The 26,690-nt window shown below is 41.9% G+C and overlaps 1 protein-coding gene across 2 annotated transcripts in view; it reads left to right on the top strand.

Annotated features, from left to right (window-relative positions):
• Positions 1–1,032: 1,032 nt before the first annotated feature.
• Positions 1,033–26,690, top strand: part of nrp1a (neuropilin 1a) — a 48,075-nt gene continuing 22,417 nt past the window's right edge. For both annotated transcript variants that reach the window (XM_086020848.1, XM_086020847.1), the window contains exons 1-6: positions 1,033–1,498; positions 2,508–2,934; positions 3,663–3,837; positions 17,496–17,677; positions 23,644–23,871; positions 25,293–25,448. In XM_086020848.1, coding sequence (XP_085876974.1) covers positions 2,868–2,934; positions 3,663–3,837; positions 17,496–17,677; positions 23,644–23,871; positions 25,293–25,448 — 808 coding nt within the window. In that variant the 5' untranslated portion in view covers positions 1,033–1,498; positions 2,508–2,867. The remainder of the gene's footprint in view (positions 1,499–2,507; positions 2,935–3,662; positions 3,838–17,495; positions 17,678–23,643; positions 23,872–25,292; positions 25,449–26,690) is intronic.

The raw sequence follows: 26,690 nt of genomic DNA, 5'->3' as shown, positions 1-26,690 counted from the left end.
AGTGCTGTTCTGCACCACTACAAAGCACAATAATGATCATATTTTAAACTGAATAACGCCCTGACATTGTCAATCAAAACGGGGTTGTATTGGCTTTATTCAGGTATATAATTAAAATGAGCTTAGTTGAATGTAAGATTTACTCTAATCACGCCTCATTTAAAACACAGTACACATAAGCCACTGTTACATGTTAGTAACATGTTAGTAAAAGATTTATTACAATAGTGTTGACGTGCACATAATATCAGTGGTGGGAAAACTACTCACACTCTACTTGAAGTACAGATGCCCGTGTCAAAAAAAGACTGCAGGTAGGAGTACTCATTCAACTCCTTAAGTGCAGACTGAAATGTACTTAAGTGGAAAAGTAAAAATAGATTTTTGCAGTCAATTAATACCTGCTGGCTCAATGGGGAAAAAACTGCACAGAAAATAGTTGACCACATTTCGACCGGCACAAAACAACCCATTTGGTATGAATTATTGTGGGGGCTAACATCAAACAGTATTCTTCAATAAGGGCATGGATGGGGAATATCTTGCTTCTCCGCATCTGTTGCATCCCTGGTTCACGTGCATCCTTGTCGCTGCTGTTCTCATGGTTCCCAATTAAGACCTCAACCTGGGTTGACCTACACGGACAGTCTACAGCTACGTCTATTTCTTCTTTTAAGAAAGTAACTTTGAAAGTTGAAGTAGAGGTACGGTTTTAAATTAAAAAGCCGTCAAAAAAAAAATACATACGCCCACTCACAAATCTCAGAAATATCTACTTAACAGAAACGAAGTATACTTAACTGCTTCCCACAACTTCAAGAAATTCGCTTCAAACGTGCCCTTCAAACTCCTTCGGGTCAGCGCATGAAGTTCAATAAATGCATATCGGCTCAAAGAGAAAAGACAGCTGCGCGTACTCACGCACCCACTCGCACGCGCGCACGCGCGCTGGCGACCATGCACGCGCGCCCGCGTACTCATCCCTCGTAAAAGGGGCGTGTGGGGCTGGCAGGCACTCAAACCTTTGGCGTTTTCCATCAGAGCGGCCGCAGCAGTTGCGCACGTATACGAGACGCAGGCGCGAAGAAACTTACACTATTGGCTCGCTGTGGATTTATCTGTCGCTTTGTGTTATTTAAAACTATCGTCTCGACCTCGTGGAACACTTGTGGGTTCGCCGTGCTGGGTTGAGACAGAGACGAGGGTGAAGGAGCGAGCGAGCGGCAAAAAAAAAGCAGCCCGGCAAGCGCGTCTGAATGCGGGGAAGAGAGCGAGGAGTCTTCGGGCATCGACTGCGCGTCTTTACGCGGAAGGAAAATCGGCTAAATTGTGGTTGTCCCTCGGCGTAATTTTTTTTAAAACCCAAGAAGGAGCTTGGGGGTGTATTAACTTATTTTTATTTGTGTGAAAGACCACTTCACGTTATTTGTAGAGACATTCTGGGGCAGCCTGTCGGATCGCAGCTTGGAAGTGCACTGATGCACGCTCCTCCAGACAGGTGAATATAGCTTTATTATTATTCTTTTTAATTATTATCACGTAAAGAATGTTGCCATTTAGTGGTGTTGCGAGCATTTGAATGATGAGAGAGGGCACTATTCCTTGACAGCTAACTTTCCCCTTTGTCTTATTAATCAAACAAGCCCAAGAGCTAGCTGTTACACAAAGATAATATGTGATGTGTGATGGTTTGACAGAGGACATTTGGTATATGATGAATACAAGCCGTCTTTGTTCTTATTTGTGCAGCGTGACCCTATAAAAGCAGCCTTGAGTAAAACACCAGGACAATTCTGCTACTATCATTTATGCTTGAATTGATTCCCCTTGAATTTCAGAGTGCTTTTTTTGTATCACTGCTGTGGGGCAAGCTCCGATCGCCTTGTCTTGATAACAACCGAGCGTGAAAAATGTCAAACACAGAGAATAAAAAAAAAAAACTATTATTCGAGTTTATATGCACTGCAACGAGCGCTGATTGGGGTATAACTGACTTGAATGAGCGCACACTTCGATGTATAACAAAATAAAATAAAAATAATAACATTCTCATACTTCATTATTGTGCTTTAAATCAATTTGGACCCAAGTGGGATTATTCTTAACCGTCCCTGCAGGAAGTGCTGTTACAAGAGTGCATCTTTCATTAATGTCTTGCTTCTCTGTGTAAGAGAAGACTAGAGGTGATGAGAGGGTGGTAAAAGAGAGAAAGAGAAAGAGAGGGGGAGGCATTCCACTTAATGGACGACCGCTGCTCTGTTAGTCAGAGCTCAGATCCGCTTTTACGCATAAAAAGGTGCATGGCTCGTGCAACACACTGGCTGTGTGTGAGCCGGCCAACCTCAACCTCTTGCGTGAATAAAAAGTGGTCATTAATTAAGGAGTCCTTCTGTCTAATTAGTGTCCTCAACTGAGAGTTGAACTGCTTCCGAGTTGCACAACTTCGGCGCTCGTTTCCAACCTGCGTGCAGCTCGCACCTGCTTAAAAGTGTTTCTCCTCTCCACAGCCGAGGATTGCTCCCCGCCAACTCCTTGTTTGACTAAAATAAAGGACGCAAAGGGGGACTGGATCATTTCTTTACACACTGCGCACTTTGGCACCGGTGGCGAGGATATGGCCAACCCCGGGCAAGTGAGAAGAGCGCAGTCGGCTGATGCGAGAGGAAAGAGGAGCTGAATGACAGGATGCCAGCGACCTGAAGTCCACACTCAGCAGCTTCACTATAAGCGACTCGTTTTTTGTTTGTTTTTTGTTTTTTTTTACTACTGCCAAGACAAGACAGGACAACTTTTCCAGCCACAGGGCTTTTGGATGAGTTTATCTGGGATTTTTTTGCTAATTTTATTTTGGGTTTGACAAAACGAGGATGCATTGTGGATTAGTCTTTGTCCTGTTGATGGGATTCCTCTTGGTGGCCAAGGCTTTCAAAAACGGTAAGTGACATCTGATATCTATATGAATAATCCCTTTATGTACTCTGCATGGCAACTAATCCTAATATTTTTTTAAAAGATTAGCTCGCGTGTGATCCTCACTCATCCGCTGGTAAACTCTCACGAGCACCTTGTGGCGAGAACAGAAGTCACTTTTTGTAATTTGGCTGTATAAATATTAGATGTATTCAAACGTTAAAACGTCCTTCCACAGTTTGTTATATCCCATTCGCAATCAGATACACATTTTAAAAATAAATATTATGTTTTGAATTATTTTTGTTCGTCATTTTTGCATTTTCTTATTTAAACAGTTTCCTCTATATACTAAGCGTCCCAAAAATGTTTAACATCGCTTTTTTAAAACTTGTTTGCTTACATTAAAACCGAACTGCACGCTATGAAAAAAACTTCTCATTACATCAGCACTAAATTTAATACATTTGCTGATAATTACATTTTTGAAAAAAGTTTCAACCCTCCTTTTTTCATGACTTCTTCAACTTTTTATGTGCCAAACGAAACGGCTCAATTTATTTATAGTCTTTACTATTTGATTAATTAATATTTGTAGACTAAACAGGGCTCAATTTACAGTACGTGATAAATCCGTGAACATTTTGTGTGTGCGATACTCACTGATGCAGTCCTTCTCTTTCTCTCGTTCGCTGTCTTTGCACCCAAGTGGTTGAGCATGTTTTGAATAGTGGTCATTTCACATTTTGCAGACAAATGTGGAGGCAACATCCGAATCTCAAATGCCAACTACCTCACTTCTCCCGGGTACCCCCAGTCTTACACCTCCTCTCAGCGCTGTACATGGGTGATCTCGGCCCCTGGCCCCCACCAGCGGATCCTCATCAACTTCAATCCACATTTTGACTTGGAGGATCGGGAATGCAAGTATGTACCAAGTGAACTGGTTTTACGTCCTAGAAAAAGTCACACACCCTTTGGACCTAATGTTAGGTGTACTGTAAACATATTGCTTAATAATAAAAGTGACTATGATGCATTCTAATCCCCTACAATGCCAACAAATAGTCTGAGGTGAAAAGTAAACAATCTACAAACCATATGCTTCATTGTACAAAATGGTGGATGACATTTGTGGAAGTTTGGGGAGAAAAAAAGTGAAATAGATTGACATGATTCCCTTTGTGTAAGCGCCCCATTTTCCCCTCTAACCCTTCATACAGTACATATTGCGCGTGAAACTGCGCCATCTAGCGACCGATGCGACCCCAAATTTAAACTGCATACAGTAGATCTCACCCAGCTCTGTGGTTGTGCAATGTCCTCACTTCCTGTCTTTGTGGCATTGAGGAGTTACATGGTTTTGGGCTAGGAAAAGTTTTGCATTGTTGTCAGAATCGGGCATCGCTAGAGGGAATTTTTTGCTGCTTTGATTCATAGCATTAAGTCTTGAATAAATATGTTTCTTTCATATCCTCTGAAGTTGGAATTGCCAGTGATATGTTTGTAAAAATCGGCTTTGGCTCTTTTTCAGCAATGAAATTAGAATAATCACCGAGGAGGGTGGCTTCGTACTTAATAGGCCTGTGTCAAAATTAAGATGAGTCAAAAAAGTGAAGTCGTGGGCAGTCCCACACAACACCTCCTCCCAATATGTTGTCAGATTGATGGTTTGAGCAGATGAAATCAGAGACGGACACTAATGTGATGAGTCTATGTCATTGTGGCTGCCGGGAGGTGAGCCTTTGCTGGGCAGACTGCCTTTGCTCTGATTGCCTGTCTATGCATGTGTGTGTGTGTGTGTGTGTGTGTGTGTGTGTGTGGTTCGGAGCGTGTGTCGGAGCCTCTGCCCCGCTCTGTCTCAGCTGTTTGTTTACGCTGCAGGGCTCAGGAGAGTAGAGGGCTTTGCTGGATCCTGTTACTGTATCATCACTCCACCCAAAAAACCTGGACCCACTCTCCCTTTGTCCCTCCTTGAATGGCTCCTGTATCTGTTTGCAGGCTTCTTTTTTTCAAATCTAGGTTTTTAGTCCCAATTGAACCTATCTTTACCGCTCCCTTGATTAATGGTTTGGTTTATTTAAAGACTGGATGCTCCCTGGTTCTTCTTTTGGGTCAGATTTCAGTACCAGAGGGACTATGAAACTGTCCAAGGGAGTGTGTGAGGAAGCGACAAGAGGAGTGGGGGATGCCTGCAACAATGATCATGCTAATCAAATTAGCCAGGAATGAATTTCCTGTGTCTCAACACAGACAGGGAGGGAAAAAAAGAATCTCGTCTGTAAAGGCTCAAGCAAGGCAGCTTTTCTGGATGACAAGAGGGTGGGATTTTAAAGAGTTCGCCATCATTGAATCATTCAGGGTTTCTGTTCTTTTTTACTTCCAGCCACTCATTTTTGACTGTTGAGTGCCAGATAGTTGGGTGTTTTGGCTTCTTTGTATTGAATGACCTCTTGGAGATGCACCTTACAAATACTGCACTGCATGTCAAATATTGCCAATGAAATCGAACAGTCTCACCATTTGGCATTTGCTGACATTTGGGGACAAAAACATCAACCGCATAGAGGCTTAACCGCCACAATGCAAGTACAACAGTGCATGTGCTTTTTCATTTTTTTCCGCGACAGTTATTACAATAGAAGGATTTGCCTCAACACGGAGCATTAGGAGGAGTCCACGAGATCGATTAAAATAAGACTTAACTGAGTACTTTTTAAGTTTAAACTGGTATTCAATTGCTATTCCACATCCGAATGAATCAGAAGTCAGACAGCATCCTGTTGGATCATCTCATGGGTTAAATGCAAACAAATATCACGTTTGATGCCTAATGTGAACAATGCAGAGATTGCACTGGAAAGCTGGGCTGCCCCGACCGCAAAAGTTTTCTATTTTTAACCAGATGCAATGATGTTTCATTATTAATGGTTTTATAATGGAGCTGTTTCCATGAGTCTTGAGTTCTACTGCACATTACTTTCCAGCGTGTGTGGTGTTCTCGCTCTAGTATCAGCCACCCTTGGGTGGTTTTTCAACTTTAGCCAGGAGCTCATATGTTTTGCTCCTTTCACAATATGACAGTTTGTCACATGTGGGTGGGTTCTTTTGGGCAACACTGTAGCTCCATGTTGCAACTCCATTCACCAAATCAGTCTTTACAAAATGGACACTGATGAGAGGCAGAATGGCCTTATCTGATTGACTGGCAGAGTGGGTGGAGGCGGAGGAGACATGGTGGGCGGGTGGTGTGGGGTGGGTGCTACAGTGCACGGTTCAGTGCACAGCCTTTGCAATCTAATTAGTGGGCAAATGGAACACACATGCACCACATGTTCCCCAACATGGCCGTTATCAGCAAACCAAACAAGAAGCACTCAAAGTGGTGCCGGTAGGAAGAAAAAAAAAAAAAAAGAGAGAGTAGGGTCTGAACGCATCGGTGTTGTTGTATGTGCGCGATACCCTTGTCGGGTTTGTTTGGGGAAGTGCACGGGCCTGCATCCTGAGAGGAGGAGGAACCACTTCATCACAAAGATAAGGCGACTAAGTGAGCCCTGCGATTCTGAATGCACAACGTGTTTACCTTTCACGCACTGTTGTGGACTTTCACAGAGTGGAGTTGAAGGGGACCGACCCTTGCAGGTAATGAAGTTTGAGCCCGAGGCGCAGCCTGTGTCGGGACAAATATTTGAAGTCGATTCGCTCTTAAAATCAGTTGAATAAGTATGCTTCACTCAAATGGAAAAACAAAAAACAAAGCAAACAGATGATTAACCTCACACTCGTCTGTACTTTAAATATTGTGAGGCCTATCTGGTGTTTTCAGCTGTGCATGTGAGAAGAAAAAAGTTGATTGCTCAAACAGGCTCGAAAGGGCATTTGATCTAAACATTAAAATAGACCACAGTTGTTGTTCTTTAAGCAATCTTTTCTGTTTTAAAATCTGCTAATGTTTAACCCAGGCAAAACCTTCAATCGTCCATCTGTAGCTGCAGGCTGTTCTCGCCATACCCCCCCCCACTCCCTCCCCAACTACCCCCCGCTGACTCATGGAGGAGAAGGAGCTTTCAATATATATGATCCTGGTAGTCCTTATGAATCATTGATAACGTCACATTTGCTGACCATTCCGAAAAACATGTCTGGTAAAATCAATCCAAGTCAGACAGTCAGTCTATGTTGCAGCATTTGTTTGGTCATGGATGGGAATACGGGACTAGGAGTTCTCTGCATTCCATGGAGAAGAATTCCATGAGAAATGTCGATGCAGTAGACGAAGAGGGGGCTAGGCGAGATATACGGCAGAGTGGTACTAGGCAAGCCAAGTTATTTCAAGAATGCCTTCTTAAGCAAGTCTTTTGTGTAGGTGAAAGAACGAAAGCTTCCCGCCTCAGCACGGTTCAAAAGTCTGCAGGAGCCCCCCTGCCTTCAGGTGGCTGTAACTCAAAGCTTGGAAAGCGCTTCTTTCCTCTAATGAATTGTAGCCTTCCTTTTACTCTGGCCCCCCCGCCACCCTACCCACTCAGATCCCCTGCCGTGTTGCTCCCGTGAAGCTGCGCGGCCTGCTGGGAAGGCAAACATTCTCTGTTCCAGCAGACAACATGCCCCTTCCTGGTATTCCAAACCAAGTTTGGACTCCACAGCTGAGGAAAGAGGCGGGGCGGGGTATTACTGTACCCTGGATCTATTGTTAGTTCTTCCTTTGCCATTTGAAATCCCACTAACAAAGAGTGCCACCTGTTACATGGAAGTGAGGGTAAAGGACAGAAGGGGTGATCTCCTCTCTAAATCCCATTTACCCCTCCAACTGAATACCATTGGAACTCCATGATAAAGAAAGGTGGACCTACACAGCTGTAACTTTCCACGAAATTCTCAAAGCTCCTCCCTCTTCCCTCTCTAAGTTCTCCTACTCCCTCTGCAAGCCCACCAGAGAGGGGCAGTAGACTGAGGTCATTTATCAACTGTTATCATAGTTGTGGTGATTTAAAAAATAAAATTGTCCTGAAACTGAAATATATTTTTTTTAATTGGCAAAAGCAAGCCATATGGATAACATCACCCCTTCTGATTTCTTCTTTTAAGCATTTTCGATAAATATAATTTATTGTGATGTCGCTTTCTATACAAACTCTGTTGGCCAAGAAAGAAATATTAGCAGACAACAATGGACATTCTGACCAAACGTGGTGGCGGTTAATGCTCATGTAACAGCCTTCTCTTTGAATTCAGTTGTCATCTTTTATTCTCTTCAGACGGAAATGGCATCCATGCAGCGGGAGTCCAAAGTGGCGCCACGATTGACAAAATAAAGTGTGTTGAGTGGCAACGGTTCTCTTGATGACCGCCTTTCACAAAACTGTCGCAAATTATGCACCTGCTATTTTGCACACCAATAGACCACTGCTGTTGATGACAATGGAAATCAAATTGCGTCTGAAATTACGCTGAAACGCTACCCCAACAGCGGAAAGGGCAATCTACTTTGAACATTTCTTGTTTGCTCTTCACAACAATTATCGCAAACATATTTTGACAACATGGTGAAACTTGGTCTTGTTTGCGCTCCCCATTACTTCTTCTCAAAAACAGAGCAGTTGACAAGGCAGGTGAGCCATTGAAGGCAAATGAAAGCCACAGTGCTTATAAATGTTAAGTGCTCACCTTATCAATTAACCGGAGGCAAGAGAAGAGTCCAGCATACAGAAACACCATTGACCTTCACTCTCATTACTCTTTCTTCATCACTTTTAAACATAAAAGGTTACTCCCTGGCTAATGAGCAGGATTAAAGCAGGCCCCTGCACATGTGCGATAGAAAGCGCGCAGCAGTGCGAATGACCGTGGGTGTTGTTTTTTTTTTTCTTTCTTTTTTTCAAATCCGCTGGTGAAGTGTTTCACCTTGGCTAAGACTTGGAAGGGCAACCTGATTGAAAAGCTTTCTGGCTGTGGCATCTGCCATCCTCCCCGCTGCTCTGTCACCACTTTGATTCATGCACAACCGGACCACAGGCGGGAGGTGAGCCACTCTACCTCGCAGCGGGAGGGCGGTGCACTTCACAGCAGAAGTATATAGGAAAAGGAGAGTGAAAGGAAGGGACCAGAGGCAGTGTTCATAAATAACTTGCTGGATTTCAAGTCCATCTTTTTGGTTGTTCCACAAGATACAGGGTGTAGCAGCACATGTTTGCGATGGATGGAATGTTGCTCGGATGTCAGTTGATTATTATTTTTTTCATCTCTCTTTCATCTTGCTGGACTTCTTTCCAACTCCAAACCAATCCAGACCTCCTTACATTGAAGTCTCCCTCTGGAAAACAAAAACTGCTCTTTAAATTGCTTTGACATGTTCCTGCAAAAATAACTGTAACTACAAAATCATGTTTAAATATTGTATCTTGGAGCGAAATGAAGATTTTTTTTTTCACGATCCAGTGCCTTTTGCCTGAAGTCAGCTGGGCTCTGGTTCCCCACAAACCTGAACAGGATACATGGGAAAAAAATGGATGAATTGAAATTCTTCTTAATGTGTATTGTTTGAAAGAAAAAGTTTGATCATGTTCGTCTTCCATGCGCCATGTCTCAGGACACATGCACAATATAATAAGAGTTCCCTCGTGATAACACAATATCATATCATAGATTTATTAGGGTTTTAATTTATAGCGGTCTGTAAATTCACTGACTGAGATTTTTTTTCCTAATATTTGGAACATGCCATGTTGCAACATAAGATTATCAGAAATGTTTGCATAAAATAACTAAATAAAAAACAAACATACTTCTCTGTCAATCTAAATAAAAGCTACACTGTACAAAACACAACTTGTATTTTGAGGAGGATAAAACTAAAAAGAAAATCAGTGTTCGTGATGAGGTTTATTATTAGATTCTTTTTGGTTGAGGATTTTGAGATCAAGAGAGTTCAAGTTTATTTCTAGACAGTATGTCCAACCTTTCCTGACTTGTTTTTCCCAGTAATGTAAGCGTATTTGCTTCTTGTGATTTTGATTGATGTAGGGCCGGTGCTAAGTCTCCTGTTTGTTGCCCAGTGCTTAAACAGATCCACACAGGTCACAGGAACGGGGTCCCAAAACTTCCAGGATGCTTTATTCAAAGAATTAAGTAGATCCCACGAGGGCTTCTGAGTGAAACATAGTTTGTTTGCAGTGGGTAAGAGAGTTGGTCAGTAAGAAGTTAAGCCAGAAGCCCCCAGGGTCATTTTGGGCAACTGTGATTTCACACAGCAGGATTGAAATTGCTGGTGGTTGTCCACCACTCAACATTGGCATGTTTCGGCCACAGGACAAGCAGGCAGTGATTGATGGGGCGCTTGCCTGCTGCGCTCTGATTGAGTTTGAGCCACTCACAATCTCTCGCTTTGTTTGCTCTTTGCTTGATCTCGCCTCACTTAAGTGGCTCTTTCTTTTTCATGGCCGCCACTGTTTTTTTCACAGCTTTATATCTTTTGTTGGACAGCAGTAATTGTGTGTGTGTGTTGGGGGGGCGTGGACTGTAATCTGAGAAACATTTCACTGCATTGTCTCCATAGCGGGCTGAGAGTCTGTACTTTGCCACCCATCATACTCACATTAGAAAATAGGCAATTCATTTATTTTAATTTGATAAATTAAATTTCCTTTGGATATTTTTTTTTTCAATTCAAAGGGACATGACACCAATGGACAAATGTGTCAGATATTTTTTCATAGCTGGTACATCAGCACTTATTTACAATTTGTTTGGTATCTCTGTCCACAGACTTGTCTCTTTCTATGACATTTCCATGGAGTTTAAAAGGTTTATTTAACAGCCGTAAGACATACGGAAATAGTTGAAACTGTTTTGGGGCCCATTGGAACCATATTTTGTAAGCCTGCCCGAAGTAGACATGGACACCACATGCCTAACTATGGAATTTCAAAGCGGGTCCAATTATTGGTTAGCAGCAAATGATAAATGATGAAAATAAATGATGAATGTTGGCAGTTAAATTACTATTTTTTATCTGCCGCTCCTGTTAAGAACCAGGAACATCCTATACTTGCATCAAAGTTATTGAACAGTTTAATCCCATGTGTAGCAGCTGATTGTGATCATTATGTGGACCGAGGACAATCCCAAACAAGATTTTTTCTCAGGGTCTGACCACAATCGACCTCACTCACGTAGTCACGGCCAAATGGCTGCGTGTCCAGCAACGTGACCCGGTCACAGAGTAACATGTCCAGACTGGGCACCCCCGCCGTCATCCCTCCTGTCTTTGTGGAATGTTGCTGCTTTTTATAAGAAGAAGACAAGCTTTGTTTGAGCCCTTCGCCCATGTGTTAATGTCTCGTGTTAATAGAAATGCAAAAAAATGGACTAAACTGTATTAAAATGCACAAGGGGGGGTTAAATTGCAGCACTAAATATTGCCACTGTAAAAAACCTTTAAAGTGGAAGTTAACCCAAACATATTTTTTTCAAGAATATGTTCCCAGCAGGCCCAATACTTGAAACACGGCATTCTGATTAATTTTGCGTTTGTGGAATATAAGTTAAGCAGCAAAATGCATTCGTTTTTAGCCATCGCCGGGGGCGGCCATTTTGTCTTCTGTCGACTGAAAATGACATCACAACTGCTCGCAACGACCAATCACGGCTCAGATTCAGAAAACAGGTCAGCTGTGATTGGTAGTATTGACCCATACACAAATAAATCAGTATAATAGTGTAGCTCCCTTTGATTGGATATTTACTTCATAGAAAATATGAATATTTGATGCTGTGTCAATACTGTATGACAAGATAAAGAGAGAAAAATGTAGAAAGCTACAGCACATCCATTGGGCTGAAAATGTGATCTCAGATTATTTTGGGGCTTGTCCGTTCTTTCTTCTCAAGCTACGCCTTCACTATCTATCACCAGCTCACTCAGAAAGTCAGTTTCCTTCTAACGGACCCAAACCCACCCACAACGCAAGTCTTTTCTCCTTCCTGCCCATTGTGACAGCAGAAAGCGATTCGAACAGCATCTAACGGCTTTTACCTCGGGTTGACCTCAGTTTCAACTCGCCTCCTCCCCATCCTCGCCTCCTCTCTCGCATCTCCGGCCCACTTTGAATGTCGTCCGCTCCTTGCAGCTCATTACCGCCCAGCGTCGCTCGCTTGTACAAGCAGAAAGTCTCAGATGGATGATCTGATGCGCAGATCTGTTGCGTTTTCTCATCTTCTGTGATTTCTGTTGGAGTGTAGATGACTGGGTTCATTTGAGTGCTGCATCTCTTATGTTTCCTTTTTCCAAGTATGCACAAACTGCATCCTAAATCCCTTGCGACACCTCCACATTTGTTTATAACAATCTTGCACCGTACCTCACGCAAAATATCCTACTAAAATGTGATCATAATACTAGCGTAAATAATCTTAATGCTTTCACATCATGTAGAGTTTGGCAATGTTTAGTCAAGCGCCCACTTAATTCCTTTGTGACTGACCATGGGTATATTTTTAATCTTTATTTATCCACGTGACAGAGGGACGGAACCTGTTTAATACAGACATACAGTACATAATAGCTTCTCTGTGCCGCTTAGCTCCCTTCTTTTGCCCTGTTAGTTTTACCCTTGACCTCTCATCGCTGCCACATTGGCGGATCATGTGGGTCACGTCACCGACCCCTAAGGAGGACTCTCTCTTTGCTCACCTCTGCCTGCTCCTCTCTCCTTTGCAATCAGAGATCCTTTCAAATGTCAAGGTGGGACAAATGGGAGCTATTCCTGCCTGTAATGGCCCGGCAGAAATGAGGGGCTTCTCTCTCTCTCTCTCGCTCGCTCTATCTCTTTTCAGCAAACTACAACCACAGCAAAATGCCCATTAATAAGCTTTTTCTTTCCACGATCTTTTTCTTTCCTCTTCATTCGCAAAAGTATACTTTAAAGGTCTGCTTTAACTGTCCATTGCGTGTAGCAATTTATTTCCCAAAGCACACTTTAAACAGCACAGTGTACAGTATTATGTGTACATTTTCGTTTAGCCTTTTGCAGATTTTATGACTTTGTTAAATTTGTGACAACAGAAAACAAAACTTGATGGATACTTTCATATGTAAAAATTAATATATCTGCAATAGACATTAACAGAGCACATCGTAATGCATAATTGTGCTTTAGCCCATCCATGGCAATAGAATAGCGAGCATCCACAACCCACACAGCGTCAAGAAAAAAATAACCCCTTGAAGCAAACAAACTTCCCTTGTCAATGTGGCCTCATATATCTAAATGAAGGATTATTCTGTATATTGTATACGAGGTGGCTAGATGTAATAATGGAGTCTAAATAGCTAGATTCATTAATGTGATTGTTGTCGTCTACAGGTCACACGACAGTGTAATTTGGAAAAGTAATAGATGGAGGCTGGCTGCTTCCATCAGTGGTAATGATAATTGCTGTTTAGGAATATGCTTTAGCCACAAAACCAGAAACTTTGGCAGCTAAAAATGTGTCCCAATGCGAGTGTGGCCATATTAGGGCGTATAAAAGCCAAAGAGGACCGCTTGATGGGCAAATCTGCTCTTTTGAGGGCAGAGGATTTTACCCCTTCTTATCTTTCCGACCATCCCTGTGTAATGACGTGGTAAGAGACGTAATCACGCCCTTTTTCCCTCACTGACAAGGAACCACTTCTGAAAACACATCAGTTCTGATTGGCGGCTGTTTTATCCTGCTGTGTTGCTTTCCACATCCAAATACTTCAACATTGATTTGGTGGGCAGATTACGGTGTGTGCACAAAGCAGTGAACTGTACAGCTATAGCGATATATATATATATATATATATATATATATATATATACATATATATATATATATATATATATATATATATATTTACACATTAGCTGGTAAAAAATATTGTATCGCGATGTACAGTATCATGATATTTTTTTATACCGATACCAAATATCGATACGTTGATTAAGTATCAATACTTTCAATACCCTAATGTTATGTTATGTTATGTTATGTTATGTTATGTTATGTTATGTTATGTTATGTTTTGCACGTTCTATAACATACTTTTGGAACATTTGAGGTCCTTAAAGTTGAGCTTTGTGAATGGACTTTTATTTATTGCACTCCTGTGTATCAGCAACCGTTACCGGAACAGTTTATGCACTTTTCAATCGTGACACTTGAATAAATGTCAAATGGCACTTAAGTTAAAACTTTGGAAACACATTCCTCAAAGGAGTGTATTTTGTCCCAGAGGACATTATATTCCAGCTCAAGGAAATAGAGTAGAGGTCGGTTTTTGAGTGAAGGGTAGTGAATGTCATATGCGAGACGGACGGGAAGTTGAGAATAAAGACCATTTTATTTGAGCCAGGATCAAAACATGGAAAAAGCACCTCAGCGATCATCTTGTACAACTGTTAATGATGTTGTGACTGTGCCCCCAGTGACAGTTTGTTAGCATGTGGGCCCAACTTTCCTGACAGCTGACAAAAGCTAATTTTCCTTTTTAAGTCCTCTGGGGCCTCCCAGACCTGCAACTCAGTTGCTAGGCTTTCCCCCTAGTGTTACCCTGAGATGTTTGAACATGTTGTAGGTGACATGTTTTCATACAGCAGTCTTTATAACAGGACAGCTGCAGAAAGAGAAATGTCAGTGACATGGCATTTGCTCTTAAACGCAGTTGCGATTTGATTTTGGGGTTTCCATAGCTTCTTTTAGCTTTATGAGGCTAATTAAGAAATCTAGCCAGTTTTCATTGGCCTCCAAATTTTGTCATTGCCTTTGTAAAAGCACACCAAGTAAGCACTAATAACCAGCTTTTAGACTGACTATTTCCATGGGAAAAATTCAGGCAATGTAAATGTTCGATTGTCCGACTGAGGGCTTGTTGCCTTCTTTTTGGCTTTGCGAGAAGCTACTAATGTTCTTGTCCAATGCTAGCCAATTGCTTTCGCTCTGTGCCTGGAGAAAGACGGCAGGCTAATACATTTGAGTCGATGAAGCGAAGGTTGTACAGAATTACTTTCACCCCCTTTCCCCTCCGAACACCCCCTTCTTTTTTCATTTTAATTTCCCCATTGGATTGACAAACCATTTTCACTATTAGCACTGTGAGTGTGTATGTGTGTGTGTGTGTGTGGGTGTGGGTGTGCGTGCGTTTGTGTGTGCAGCTCCAGAGCAGACAAGACAAATAAATAGGCGCAATGTTCACCGTAATTATACTGTCGTGAGGCATAAGAACAACACCCACCGCAGTGATATGACGCCACATGACACCACAAAGGGCCTGAGAGGCAGAGTCCAACTTTAACTTGACGGGTTATGGCATTAATGACAAGCTAACCCTGAAACTGAGGGGCCTTTTGGGACTTAAAACCAGGCTGTGTTTTCTTTATGATTATAGATAAGAGACTGATACATGACCTCTGTCATTTCTAAAGACTCTCAAGTTTTGAAATAAATCCTCACAGGTGTAATCGGGCACTACAATAGACAGGAGAGGCTTTTCAGTGGTGTTAAACTGCCCCACCAAGCAATTTTACTATAATACCTTCCAGATGATAAGAGTCTAAATGGATTTGCATTAGAACAGAGAGTGTGGAGTCACCGACGCAGAACTACTGGAGGTCAGGCTGACACTCCACTCATCAAGGACCAATAAAGGCATTTTGTCATCCCTTTTTGGCCTTACACACACACAGTGCAGTGCAAAAAAAAAAAAAAAAAAAATCAATTCTCTCTGTATTCCCATTGTGTCGCTTTTCCCAACACTATCTGAACTGATAATGAAACAGGATGTGGCAGATTAAAAATGCAATAAACATCTTTTCCTGGAGCTGTGACGAGCTAATTTGGATGGTGAAAAGAGAGACTTTTCAAACAGGCCAAATAAAAACATTATCATGGTTATGTCTCCATTCATATTCAAGTATGTGGTATAAAAGAACCATGCGATGCATGTCGGAATTAATCTTTTCTCCAAAAAGATTTGGTGCTTAATTTGGAAATATAAAATTTGTGGTGTCTAATTAAACTAGAAAACCTTAAATGAACTTCTAGCACCTGCATCCGAGAAAGTAACAGGCATCATTAACCAAAAGCGATTTGTTTACTTCAGGGGCTCCTTTAAAGAGAAACTCCCTAACCATTAAACCACATTACTGGGAGAATAACATTAAAAACACCATGAGCCTAGTAATCTTTTTATTGCGTTGTACTTGATAAAGAAGCTGAAACAAAGTAGTTCTTGTTATAGTTGCACGAGCGAAGCCGTTCCCACAGCTGGTTGGAAACAAAGAGCAGGAAACAGGAAAAAAGAATAAAAATACTCAAATGCCTTGGCGCTTTTTGAAAAAGAAAATAGATCTCCTGTCTTGTCAGTTGTAAATCACCTCAAGAGAGTAACAAAGAGTGGGAATGTTATGCATGTTGAAAGCTTTAAGTCCGATCACTTTTAGTTGCTTATTTTGACGAAATGTCAGCATTGAAATAGTACAAATGGTAATTATCCTGCCCTGAGCTATCAGCAAGTGTAAATGATTTTTTTTGTAAGCAGTCCCTTTCATTAAAGTAAATATGGAATCACTGAAGAGGTTTCTTGTTTGGACAGTAATTTGGGATTTAAGCAAAAGAGTCCATAAATCCTTATGCCCAGAAGGTGCATATTTTGTGAGAAAATATATGTGTGTGTCTGTCAGATTTAGTAGTTAGTTGATTATGAAATTAATTGTTAAAATGCACTTTCAGAAATTGAATGCAACATTCTATGACAGGATGGAATGAACGTTGGAAATGAACATTACATGAGGTACATTTGCAGAATAATGAATTGGTTCTTGTTTGTAGTAGTGTAAAACTGCCACAATTGCTTAGTACGGAAAGGTGTTTGTAATATTTTGGGTTGAAATGTCTAGATATGATCACGTGCTATCTCGCTCTCAGTATGATGCAGTGCAAATCTTCATGACTGCAAAGTAATGCCCCAATAAAAAAATGTGCACCATCCATCGATCCATCTACTCCACCGCTTATCTTCACTAGGGTCTCGGGTATACTTGAGTCGATCCCAGCTGACTATTAAATGAATATTTCTCACACACGAATAATAACAGGCACGCACATTAACAACCGGAGGTTGTTTGGACCACCTTCGATGATCTCAGTCACCTTCTTCATACTTTATACAGTGTGTATGTGCGCGCTGTTTGCTTCATATCTCCATTTCCCAGAGTCCAATTTCAAAGCTTATCTGCTTCTAAATCCAGTTCTGACTCAATTAGTCTGCTGTTTCCCCTCCGGTGTTGGAGATCTAAATTCCATCGGCATGTAATTTTTAGCACGTGTGCGTATTTAATAGATTTTGCACCTGCTCTTCAGGTTCAGTGCACATGGAAGACAATACATCAGCAGCGTTTGTGTGGGTGTGTGGCGTATAATGAAATGTTATTATGATAATATAGACACCTCCTCAACCTCATTTGTGTACATTTGCAACCACCAAAAAAAGTGGAAATGTGTTCACGCTAAACTTTCCAGTGTGTATGCAGCTCATAGTGACAATGTTTCTCTTATCTTTCACTCAGGTATGACTACGTGGAAGTGCGAGACGGCGTGGATGAGAGTGGTCAGTTGGTGGGCAAGTACTGTGGCAAGATCGCCCCCTCTCCCGTCGTCTCCTCTGGACACCAGCTCTTCATCAAGTTTGTCTCTGACTACGAAACCCATGGAGCAGGTTTCTCCATAAGATATGAGATCTACAAGACAGGTTGGCAGAAGCAACATAGAGAAGCAAAACCTCTATTGTGCATTTTTGATCATTTTACCCCAAATTTTAAGGATCTACGGTAGTAAGTCAGATGGTTTGGACAAATACTGACTGTCCCCACATATTAAGACTAGCTTATAATTACCAAAGCTTAAAAAGATTTATTTGCAAGATCTCCGTAGGATCTCTGAGCCTCTCTTTCTAATTTCATGCTTTGTTTGTGATGTAGCAAGGCAGCAAAGCATCAAAATGATATGTTTGCAATATGGCATGCAATATGCTGCATTCCAAACCAATGATTCACAGACCCACATGTTCCACAATCGCTGTGCTATTTATAAGATGCAAAATATTGTAGATGGAGTAAAGGCATAATTTGATTTGCCTGAACTTGGTATCAGCAAGAAAGTGTTCAAAGCCTCCAAAACACACACACCTCAGGGTGCTGAGGCAACACACCTGTCAATAGATCTATCCATTTATTTTCAATACCACTGTATTTTCATATTCACGACAGGGGCTGGAGTCTATCTTCATTGACTTTGGGCAAAAAGGCCGTCTCCGCCCTGCAGTGGTTGCCAGTCAATTGCAGGGTGGTTATGAATGGGCCATCAAGTCGGAAATCGATCCCATGCCAGCTGCATCAAATTCAGATGTCACACCACCGGTGGCACTATTTTAGGAAGCAAAGTTTAAAAAACAAAATGAACAGATATAGCGACACAATCAGATTTTTCTGACTGAACGAAAAACATATCAGATACCCAGATGTAACATTGGGGAGATGCCCTGCTGCGCCTCTCTTTTCCAGAGGGAGGAGCTTTGAAACACATCTGCAAGTGACTACCAGGCAGACTCCACTTTCATTAATTAACCTTAACAGACGTCCATGGGACAGCCCCCGTTGACCCCGAAGACATGATGAACGATCGGCAAGGTCCCCATCTTCATTTTAATCTTGACATACACGTGTGTGTGTATGTGTCAGTGTCGCCACCACAGCAACGCAGCTGGTGGAGTGTGGGTCCATTTACAAGATCAAAGTGACACTCCACCCCACCAAATGGAAGCTCATCCGTGCCCACACTGCCTGATCCCCCATGATGGACCAGTTAAATCCACAACATTCTTCCTTTGATTAGCGTGGTATTTTCCAGTCCCGTCTATTATCATAGATTTGAATTTGAAATGTGCAAGGGGCCCGGTGGTGATAGTAATGTAGTACAGAACACATACTTAGAGAGCTGAGGACATACAAGGACTATTCCATTAATGAGTCTACATAGTTAGAGCCAGATCAACAATTCCAGAGGTGAATTGTGCTTACAATACTTTTTGAAGAGAAGGTAACACCTTATACATTAATCACTGAGCAAATATTAAATGAAAACAATACAATTATTAACATGAGTTGAATGTATATCTAAAATTTACTTGGCCTTATCTAAACAATACCACTCCAAGTGTAGAGGACTAAATGTCTTCCAGTGGCTTTGTGATAAATAGCACACAATAATAAAAAAAAAAATCTTTGACTTTTGAAACTAAATTGTTTTATTTTGCTGGTCAAATAACAATCAAGGTGGTTGTTGCCAGACAGAGTTTATAGAATTAAATCCTAGGCTAATAGAAATGGTGTTGCTCCCACTGGGTAGTACTGGGTTTTATTTTCTCAAAATTTTCAAAAATGTTCACATTAATGGGATGTCTGGAATGCGGAAACCCCATTTACGTAAAACATTTTAAAAATGAAAAAAATTGACAAGTGGTTTTCACAGGGCAGCAGCAATATGTATGATGCAATGAAATCAGCAATCTGTATTAAATATAAAATACACAGAAAAGATGGAAAAACAGCCCCAACTGCTGGTTCTGTCGGGACTGTCCCCATATACAGAGTTTTGTGAAGGAACTGTTATTACTCAGTAGACCAAAACCCTCATTATTCTATGAATAGACTCCATGTTTTGACTACTGCAGTGCAGGGAGCCAAGAATGAGGCCCTGAGATCAATTAAGTGTGTGGTTTCTTTGACGGAGACAGAGAGCCAAGCAGAGCGAGGGATACAAAGCTAGCTGATTAGCGCGTCTTATCAACAAGCAGAGTATTAGCTGGGAAAACATTGTGTTGGCAAACACATGTAACGTTAATGATGATGCACAGATGATCTGATAATGAAGGAATTGGCAACTTGTGCGTGCCAGTAAAGTCGCATACAAAGAATGCAGGCCGTTTATTACTATGATTAAAGGCTTGGTGATCACTAGATGTCAAGCACCGGGACTGGCACCGCCTTTTGTCACGGTTTAAATACAACCAAAGGTCACACTGAAGCTAAACATACCCTCAAAGCAAAATGATGTAAACACACGTCCTTGAGGATCACGTGCCAACCTATGCAGAACTGTTTACATGATCTGGTGTATCCCTTAAACTATGTAAATACATGTTCAAAAATACCTCAAATATACAAACGTTAGTACACCTGGCCTTCATCAGTGGGAGGCTGCGAAGTGTCTAATTGGAAGAAAGCAGGTTGTTATGCTGTGCTCTGTGTTGGGTTCCTCATCCGTCTCTCACCCACTCCGATCCAATCCAACCATCTTAATTAGCATGGGCTATTTAGTTTATAGCCTGCAAATTGGCAGGCACACTCCACTGGAAACAGAGAGGAAGTGCCACATGGTGGAGGAAGTTAAATAATCCTAGACTCACAAACAGAAATTGAGGTTAGGAGATTGAATTTGTGTTTCCTGATGGAATCTGCAGTAAGTAATAGACTTGCAAGAAATGAAGAGGATGGATAATGGCATGAGTGGAAAGCTGTTTACATGTCATTATTTTTGATAGGCCTATATATGCCATTGATTTGAGTAAAAAATATATATATTTACAATAAAATGTTCTGTGCGCCTCCTCTTGCTCGGTCAAACGAGGCTGAAATCTCGTGAACCAACCCAAAAAGACGACCAAAATTACATTTTCACCATTTAAATGATTTATGTGTAACAAAATCATGTTCCTCTTGTACAAGACAAAATCTTTTAGATCAAAGCTCCTTAACTCTGCAAGTGTTTCTTAAACGTTAGCATGCTGGCTCGACATATGTTTTCCTTTAACAGCTTGGCAGTTTGCATAGAGCCACATCAAGGCTGGCTGCGGGCCCATTCAAGTGGGCGAGGTGGCTTCGATACTGCCATTGAAGACCACTCCCGCCCCCCCAGCCAACCGCGTTCAAGCTCAAGATCATCATTACTATTACTCAGAAGAGTGACTAAGTCCGCTGGAGGACAGTTTCACATCACTGCTATCTTTGAACAAATAAAAAAATAGCCCTGATTGCAAATTCCCACTTTATTACCCATTGGCAGCCAAGGTGCTTTTACTTGCACACACCTGTAAAAACACACTCAAGGTGTGTGCATGTGTGTATTGGGTGGGGCTCAGAGGGGGCAAATATAGCAAATGTAGCTTTCATGGACAACACGCCCAAGTGCCACAGGTCACATCTGGCACAGAGACATGCTGTCATCATACACACACAAAGGTTTGCCTCATGGAAATATATAAAGACTGTTTGAGGGCAGCCGGGGTTGGGGGGGGGGTGACTGCAGCTCCTTCCCCATTAAGCACCGTCCTCCCTTATTTTATCAGACCAGGCGGGGGTGACATCGCAGACACAGCAAAGACACTTGAAAGCATTTTAAATGTGTCAGAACCACAACTCAGACGTAAGAAGGTGCTGTGGAATGTCACACCTTTTTTCATGGTAGTAATAACGCTGTGCTCATTGTCTGTAAATGCGACAGCTGAAAAGGAGGAATTACTTCTGTATTATAGAACACTAAGTTGATATAGCAGCCCTTGAAGGGAAAAGAGCCATATTTGGTCATGTAGTGGAAACGTACCCACAAGCTTTCCTATAACAGATAGAATCATGTACTTTCTCACAGACAAACAGCAAATTCAGTTCATGATATTAAGAAATAATAAAAATGCACAAGTTTCTGCAGATTGACAATACATGTTAATAAGTTCCTTCTTGCTGCTTGGGGGGCAATTGAGATCATTAAAATGTGACTTAAAACACATCAATAAATATTTGTCATCCTGAAGGGTTTTTGGGTGTAAAATCTGACAATCAAATAGTGTTGGACGGGCATATTTTGGCCTGTTTTTTTTTTTTTTTAACAAATTCTAATCACTCCGAGAATGAGCCTGAGTGACATTTGTTTACTCCCTTACCCAACACAGAAGGCTTACTTCAACGGGGAGCTAAAAGAATCCGTTACTGCCGGCAATAAATGTTGTACCCCCCCAGTTGGAGGTTGTCGCTCAACATTACTTCTTTTCTTCTTATTTCCTGCCATAAAATGTAGATTCTTTAAAAGAGGTATTTGGACTACTGTGGCCGATTTGTCTGCTTTGTCTCAGATGTGATGACACATTTGAGTGTGCGTGTTGCTCTCCGATGAGCTCTGCCTGAGTCAGTCCTCGCAAATTCCCTTTCTGTTACTTATTTTGACCCTGTGGGTAAATTCCGCCAGGAGAGATAAAAACATCTTGGGCGATAAAACCAGCAGACGCTGAGTCAGATGGGAGCAGGGAGTGTGGACTTGGCTGACAACAGGATATACATTTCCTGTGATGCTGCTTGTCATCACGGCTCCGTGTGCACATGCCGTATGGACTGATGGTGTTGCAGGAAAGAGTGCCTATCAAGCAGATGACAACACAAAACATCCTGGGTGGAATTTTTGTGCTGTCCTTGTCTTGGGGGGCATTAACGTTGTTAGCCGCATAAAGAAAAGAGTGCACAAAGGGAACAAGGTTTACAAACCTTTCCACTACATTTGTGTCAAATTTATCTAGGTAAAGCAAATTACTGCAATAACCCATGACCGGAATTTTCCCCTCAAAATATCCCAATTATTATAATCCCAAATGTGTAAAAGCTGCGAAATTACTGTCACCCACTGTTTCAAACGACACACTTTCCCTGCTTCTCTAAATGTCAGCTCTCTAAAATGGTCCTCATCGGGGCTTTCAACTTGAATTAAGAGCAAATTGGCATGGTTCTCCCTTTAATCTCCCCTACAAGTGGACAGGTTGAAACGGGTATGGTGGCCTGAATTTGTGGCCCAGCAAGATGCCTGAGAGAAAAAATCAGTTTACTGCATTCATTTCAGCTATGGCAACTGTGGCCTGCTGGTTTTTATAGCGCCCCAAAAAATCCTTGCAATTATGTTTTTGGTCAACCCCTTCTGCACCCATCCTACAGGCTGTCAGACTAGTGGGAAAATGATGTTATCCTGGGCACATTCCCGCCACTAATAGCTCCAAATGATTGCCCTGGATGACACATGACTGTGTGCTTGTGTGAAGCAGGGTCATTGAGAATCTGCATTTGTGCCTCTGTTGAGAATATCTTCCCCTCAAACTTATTCTGTCACTCCTTCAAAACTTACCCGTGGCTGTCAGCGCTTTTTTTTTTCTTGTTGCTGATTTCTGAATTAGAATTTCATGCTAATGCAGAGATAACGTTTTAATGCTCAGCCACTTGACAGTAAGCACTTTAAGATGGGAATAAATATTTTGACATGAAGCTTTGTAAAATGTTGAGTTTGAGTTTGAATGTTAATGAGGTTCTGCTTATTTGTGATGTGTTTTTGTGTTTAAATGATCCAAGCAAGTTTAAAGTATATGCAGTGTGAACTGATGCTGTATCTGTTACCCTCTGGTGATTGCTGCCTTGCTTTCTCACTTTTTTTTTCCAAGTTCACATGTTGCCAAAATATAATGAACTCACCCATTGACTAGCCCCTGAGTGCAGCAGTTTGGAGGCAGCAGCCCGAAATACACTTTATTCAAAATTTCTAGTAAATAACAATCAAAATTTTTATAGAATAACAAAAATGACTTTGTCTGAGCTTGTAATTGACCATCCTTCCTCTTCTTTCTTGCAGGCCCTGAATGCTCCAGGAACTTCACGTCCAACAGCGGTGTCATAAAATCACCAGGCTTTCCAGAAAAGTACCCCAACAACCTGGACTGTACATTTATGATATTTGCCCCAAGGATGTCAGAAATTGTCTTGGAGTTCGAGAGCTTTGAGCTGGAGCCTGACCCAACGCCTCCAACCGGTGTGTTTTGCCGTTATGACCGTCTGGAAATCTGGGATGGCTTTCCCGGTGGTGAGTTTTCTCTTCACAACCCTCAGGGGTCAATGTAGTAATATTCTATTGTTTATTTTTTTCTATTTATGACATATGAAACTTTTTTAACTATTAATTACACATTTTATTAAACAGCGTTTGTCTATTTCAATTTAATTTTCATTTTATCTCACATAAGTAAGGCAATGTTATCGGTAGCGCTTGTCAGGGCAAAAACTGGATGCGACCACCTCAGCCTGTTATCACACAGCTGAAGTGTTTTTGTATGTGTGTCAGACAGTGTTGATTAACAATAATCAGATGGTCTGCTTTTGCTGTGCATCCTGAGGTGTCTGCTGGATCAGTAGTGTAGGAGATAGAACCATGCCAGTCTACTACCAGCTAGCATCACCATCAGCTCTCAGTGTGAAGAGTTTTTCCCACACTCCCCTTTTAGAGTGTGTGGAAAAACCTCTGGTTCCATCTTCTGATTCTATGAGATGTGAAGTAACGAAGAAAGCACATGCTAAGCCTTAATTAAAATGTCATCATGCGCGGCGAGTCATGCAGATAATCTAGGAGGTGGTATTTTTTGTCTTAAGCACATACCTTAGCATCTCTTAAAGTGGACGTACGCAAAGCATCATGCGTTTGCTGCCGGTTATAAAGATTAATCACAGCGTGCCCCCGAAAATCCCTGGGGCATGGCCTTTGCCTTTTATCCATCAGATAGAGAGGGAGCGGCGTGTTGGGACGACAGCCGGCTGCAGGGAGGTTGTACTGACACTCGCCACTGATCACAGCATTAGTAATCACAGATAAGCCACAGGTCTCAGCACACCAACACGGGTGCATTCTTACAAAGGTGCATGGATCATAGCGCACGGAGCAAGGTCAGTGCGTTTGCCATCACCTCCCTCTGCAGCTATCATTCCCACCTCGGAGCTGTCCGTTCTTCTCACTCTGCTGACTGGAACGGGCCCCACATGAGGCTTTATTACTTTGTCTTTTACACTTCCTCTTTTGAGTCTGCCCAGTCTCAACTTGTGGATCTTCCTTCACAAAAAGTGACTCAGACGGTGCTGTTTTTCATGACAAATAATGACAAAACAGGACGAGAACGATCAAAAGCTGCTTTTAAAGTGTCTACCACCTGTTGGTGGCAGGAAACACCGCTGACTGAGCCTCCGTCAACTGCAGAGCAAAAAAAAATCTGGAAACATTAGTTTGCATTAAAGCATTTTGGTTACTTATGTGTTTTGTTGAAATAAAATCGAATGCGTTTAGCAGTTCTGAGGTTCCATACCGTATTTACCACACCATGAATGCTGGCAAAACACAAGGGTTTTGCCACTGGGCTCACTGAAATGATGTTTTTATATGACTGTGGTAAACAAATAAAACAGTTGCGCTCCAGTCCAGTCTTTGCCTGAAATTTCCCCACTTATTTCCCCCTTTAGTTGGACCGTACATTGGGCGGTACTGTGGACAGAACACACCAGGAAGAATCATCTCTTACACTGGCATCCTGGCACTTACAATTAACACTGACAGCGCCATTGCCAAGGAGGGTTTTTCTGCCAACTTCACAGTCATCGAAAGGACCGTTCCAGAGGGTGAGTTGGAATAAACACACATGAAAAAAATGAATGACTAGGATGTCCACAAAGAAGAAACAGACACACTTGGAATATCATGGTTGCAGTTCCTCAAAACTAGCTGCACTTGATTAACAGCAACATTTTTTTCAAGTCAAATCAACACCTCCTTTTTCTTTGTTTGTGGAATGTGTTTTAACACACAGCAGGCCTAGACGTCACCCAAAATGTGGATTCTCCACTTCGTAGACACACAAACACACACAAGTCTGGTGTTTTAACATGCGGCATCGCAGTCACTGGGCTTGACCTCCCGACCCCATTGTGCAAAAACGCTCCGACTAAATATTTCATTATGAAAGACAGGGCAGCTCGGAGTCATAAATCTGCCCAGAGGGTAAAGACCACCCTTAACACACACAAAGTGTGCCTTTGACTAGCACAGGAGATGCCTGACATTCAACAAATCTACTAATCATCTCCACAGGATTTAGTCTTACCCTGAGGGGAGACACACAAACTACAAGCATTAGAATGAGTAACTCGTTGTGATGATGTCATTCTTTGCTGATTTCCCCCAAGCTTCTCAGGTTTCTCTCATCACAAATTTAAGATCAGTTTGACTGTTTCATATTGACAACATGGTCGAAGATCAGACTTTAGTAGCTGATGTGATGGACCAAGACAGTCCTCGCTTTCTGTCCCTGCTTGGTATCAACAACGGTTGAATGGAAATAGCTGGAAGTCATTGATGAAGATGATAAGATGATGAAAGGCAAGGCCTTATACTCTTAACTCTTCAGATCACATTTATCACATTCAGTGCCTTCTCGGCTGTAATCCCACGCTACGTGATGCTTGACAGCTCACCTGATCGTCTTGTGCCAGTAGTTACAAACAAGCGGGTCTTTGTGTTTCTGCCAGTCAGTAGGCTACATGACTTAACGGATGAAATGTCAGTTTGACAAGACCAGACAGAGAATTCAACCAGTGACGGCAATTAGTATAGCGGATTGTCGTTTTTTTTCTTTTGCTCATTTCATCATAGTGATATGCTAACATGCATGGCCACAAAAATGTGAAAGTGCTCAAACACAAATATGCAGAGCCTAGTAACTGTATGTAGCCATGGTGACACATGGACAGATGCTCTGTTTTGGCTGGGCGTTACAATGGCGCCGCCTGTAGAGGTGTCAGCGTGTCTGACCTGCTAGGGTTAGCTGAGTCGACCGCAACCTGACCCAGCGGAATGTGTAACCT

This window comes from Filicampus tigris, chromosome 21 (genome assembly GCF_054856515.1).
Source record: "Filicampus tigris isolate MCC_2025a chromosome 21, RoL_Ftig_1.0, whole genome shotgun sequence".
NCBI lineage: Eukaryota > Metazoa > Chordata > Actinopteri > Syngnathiformes > Syngnathidae > Filicampus > Filicampus tigris.
This window is presented reverse-complemented; position numbering and strand designations above follow the sequence as displayed.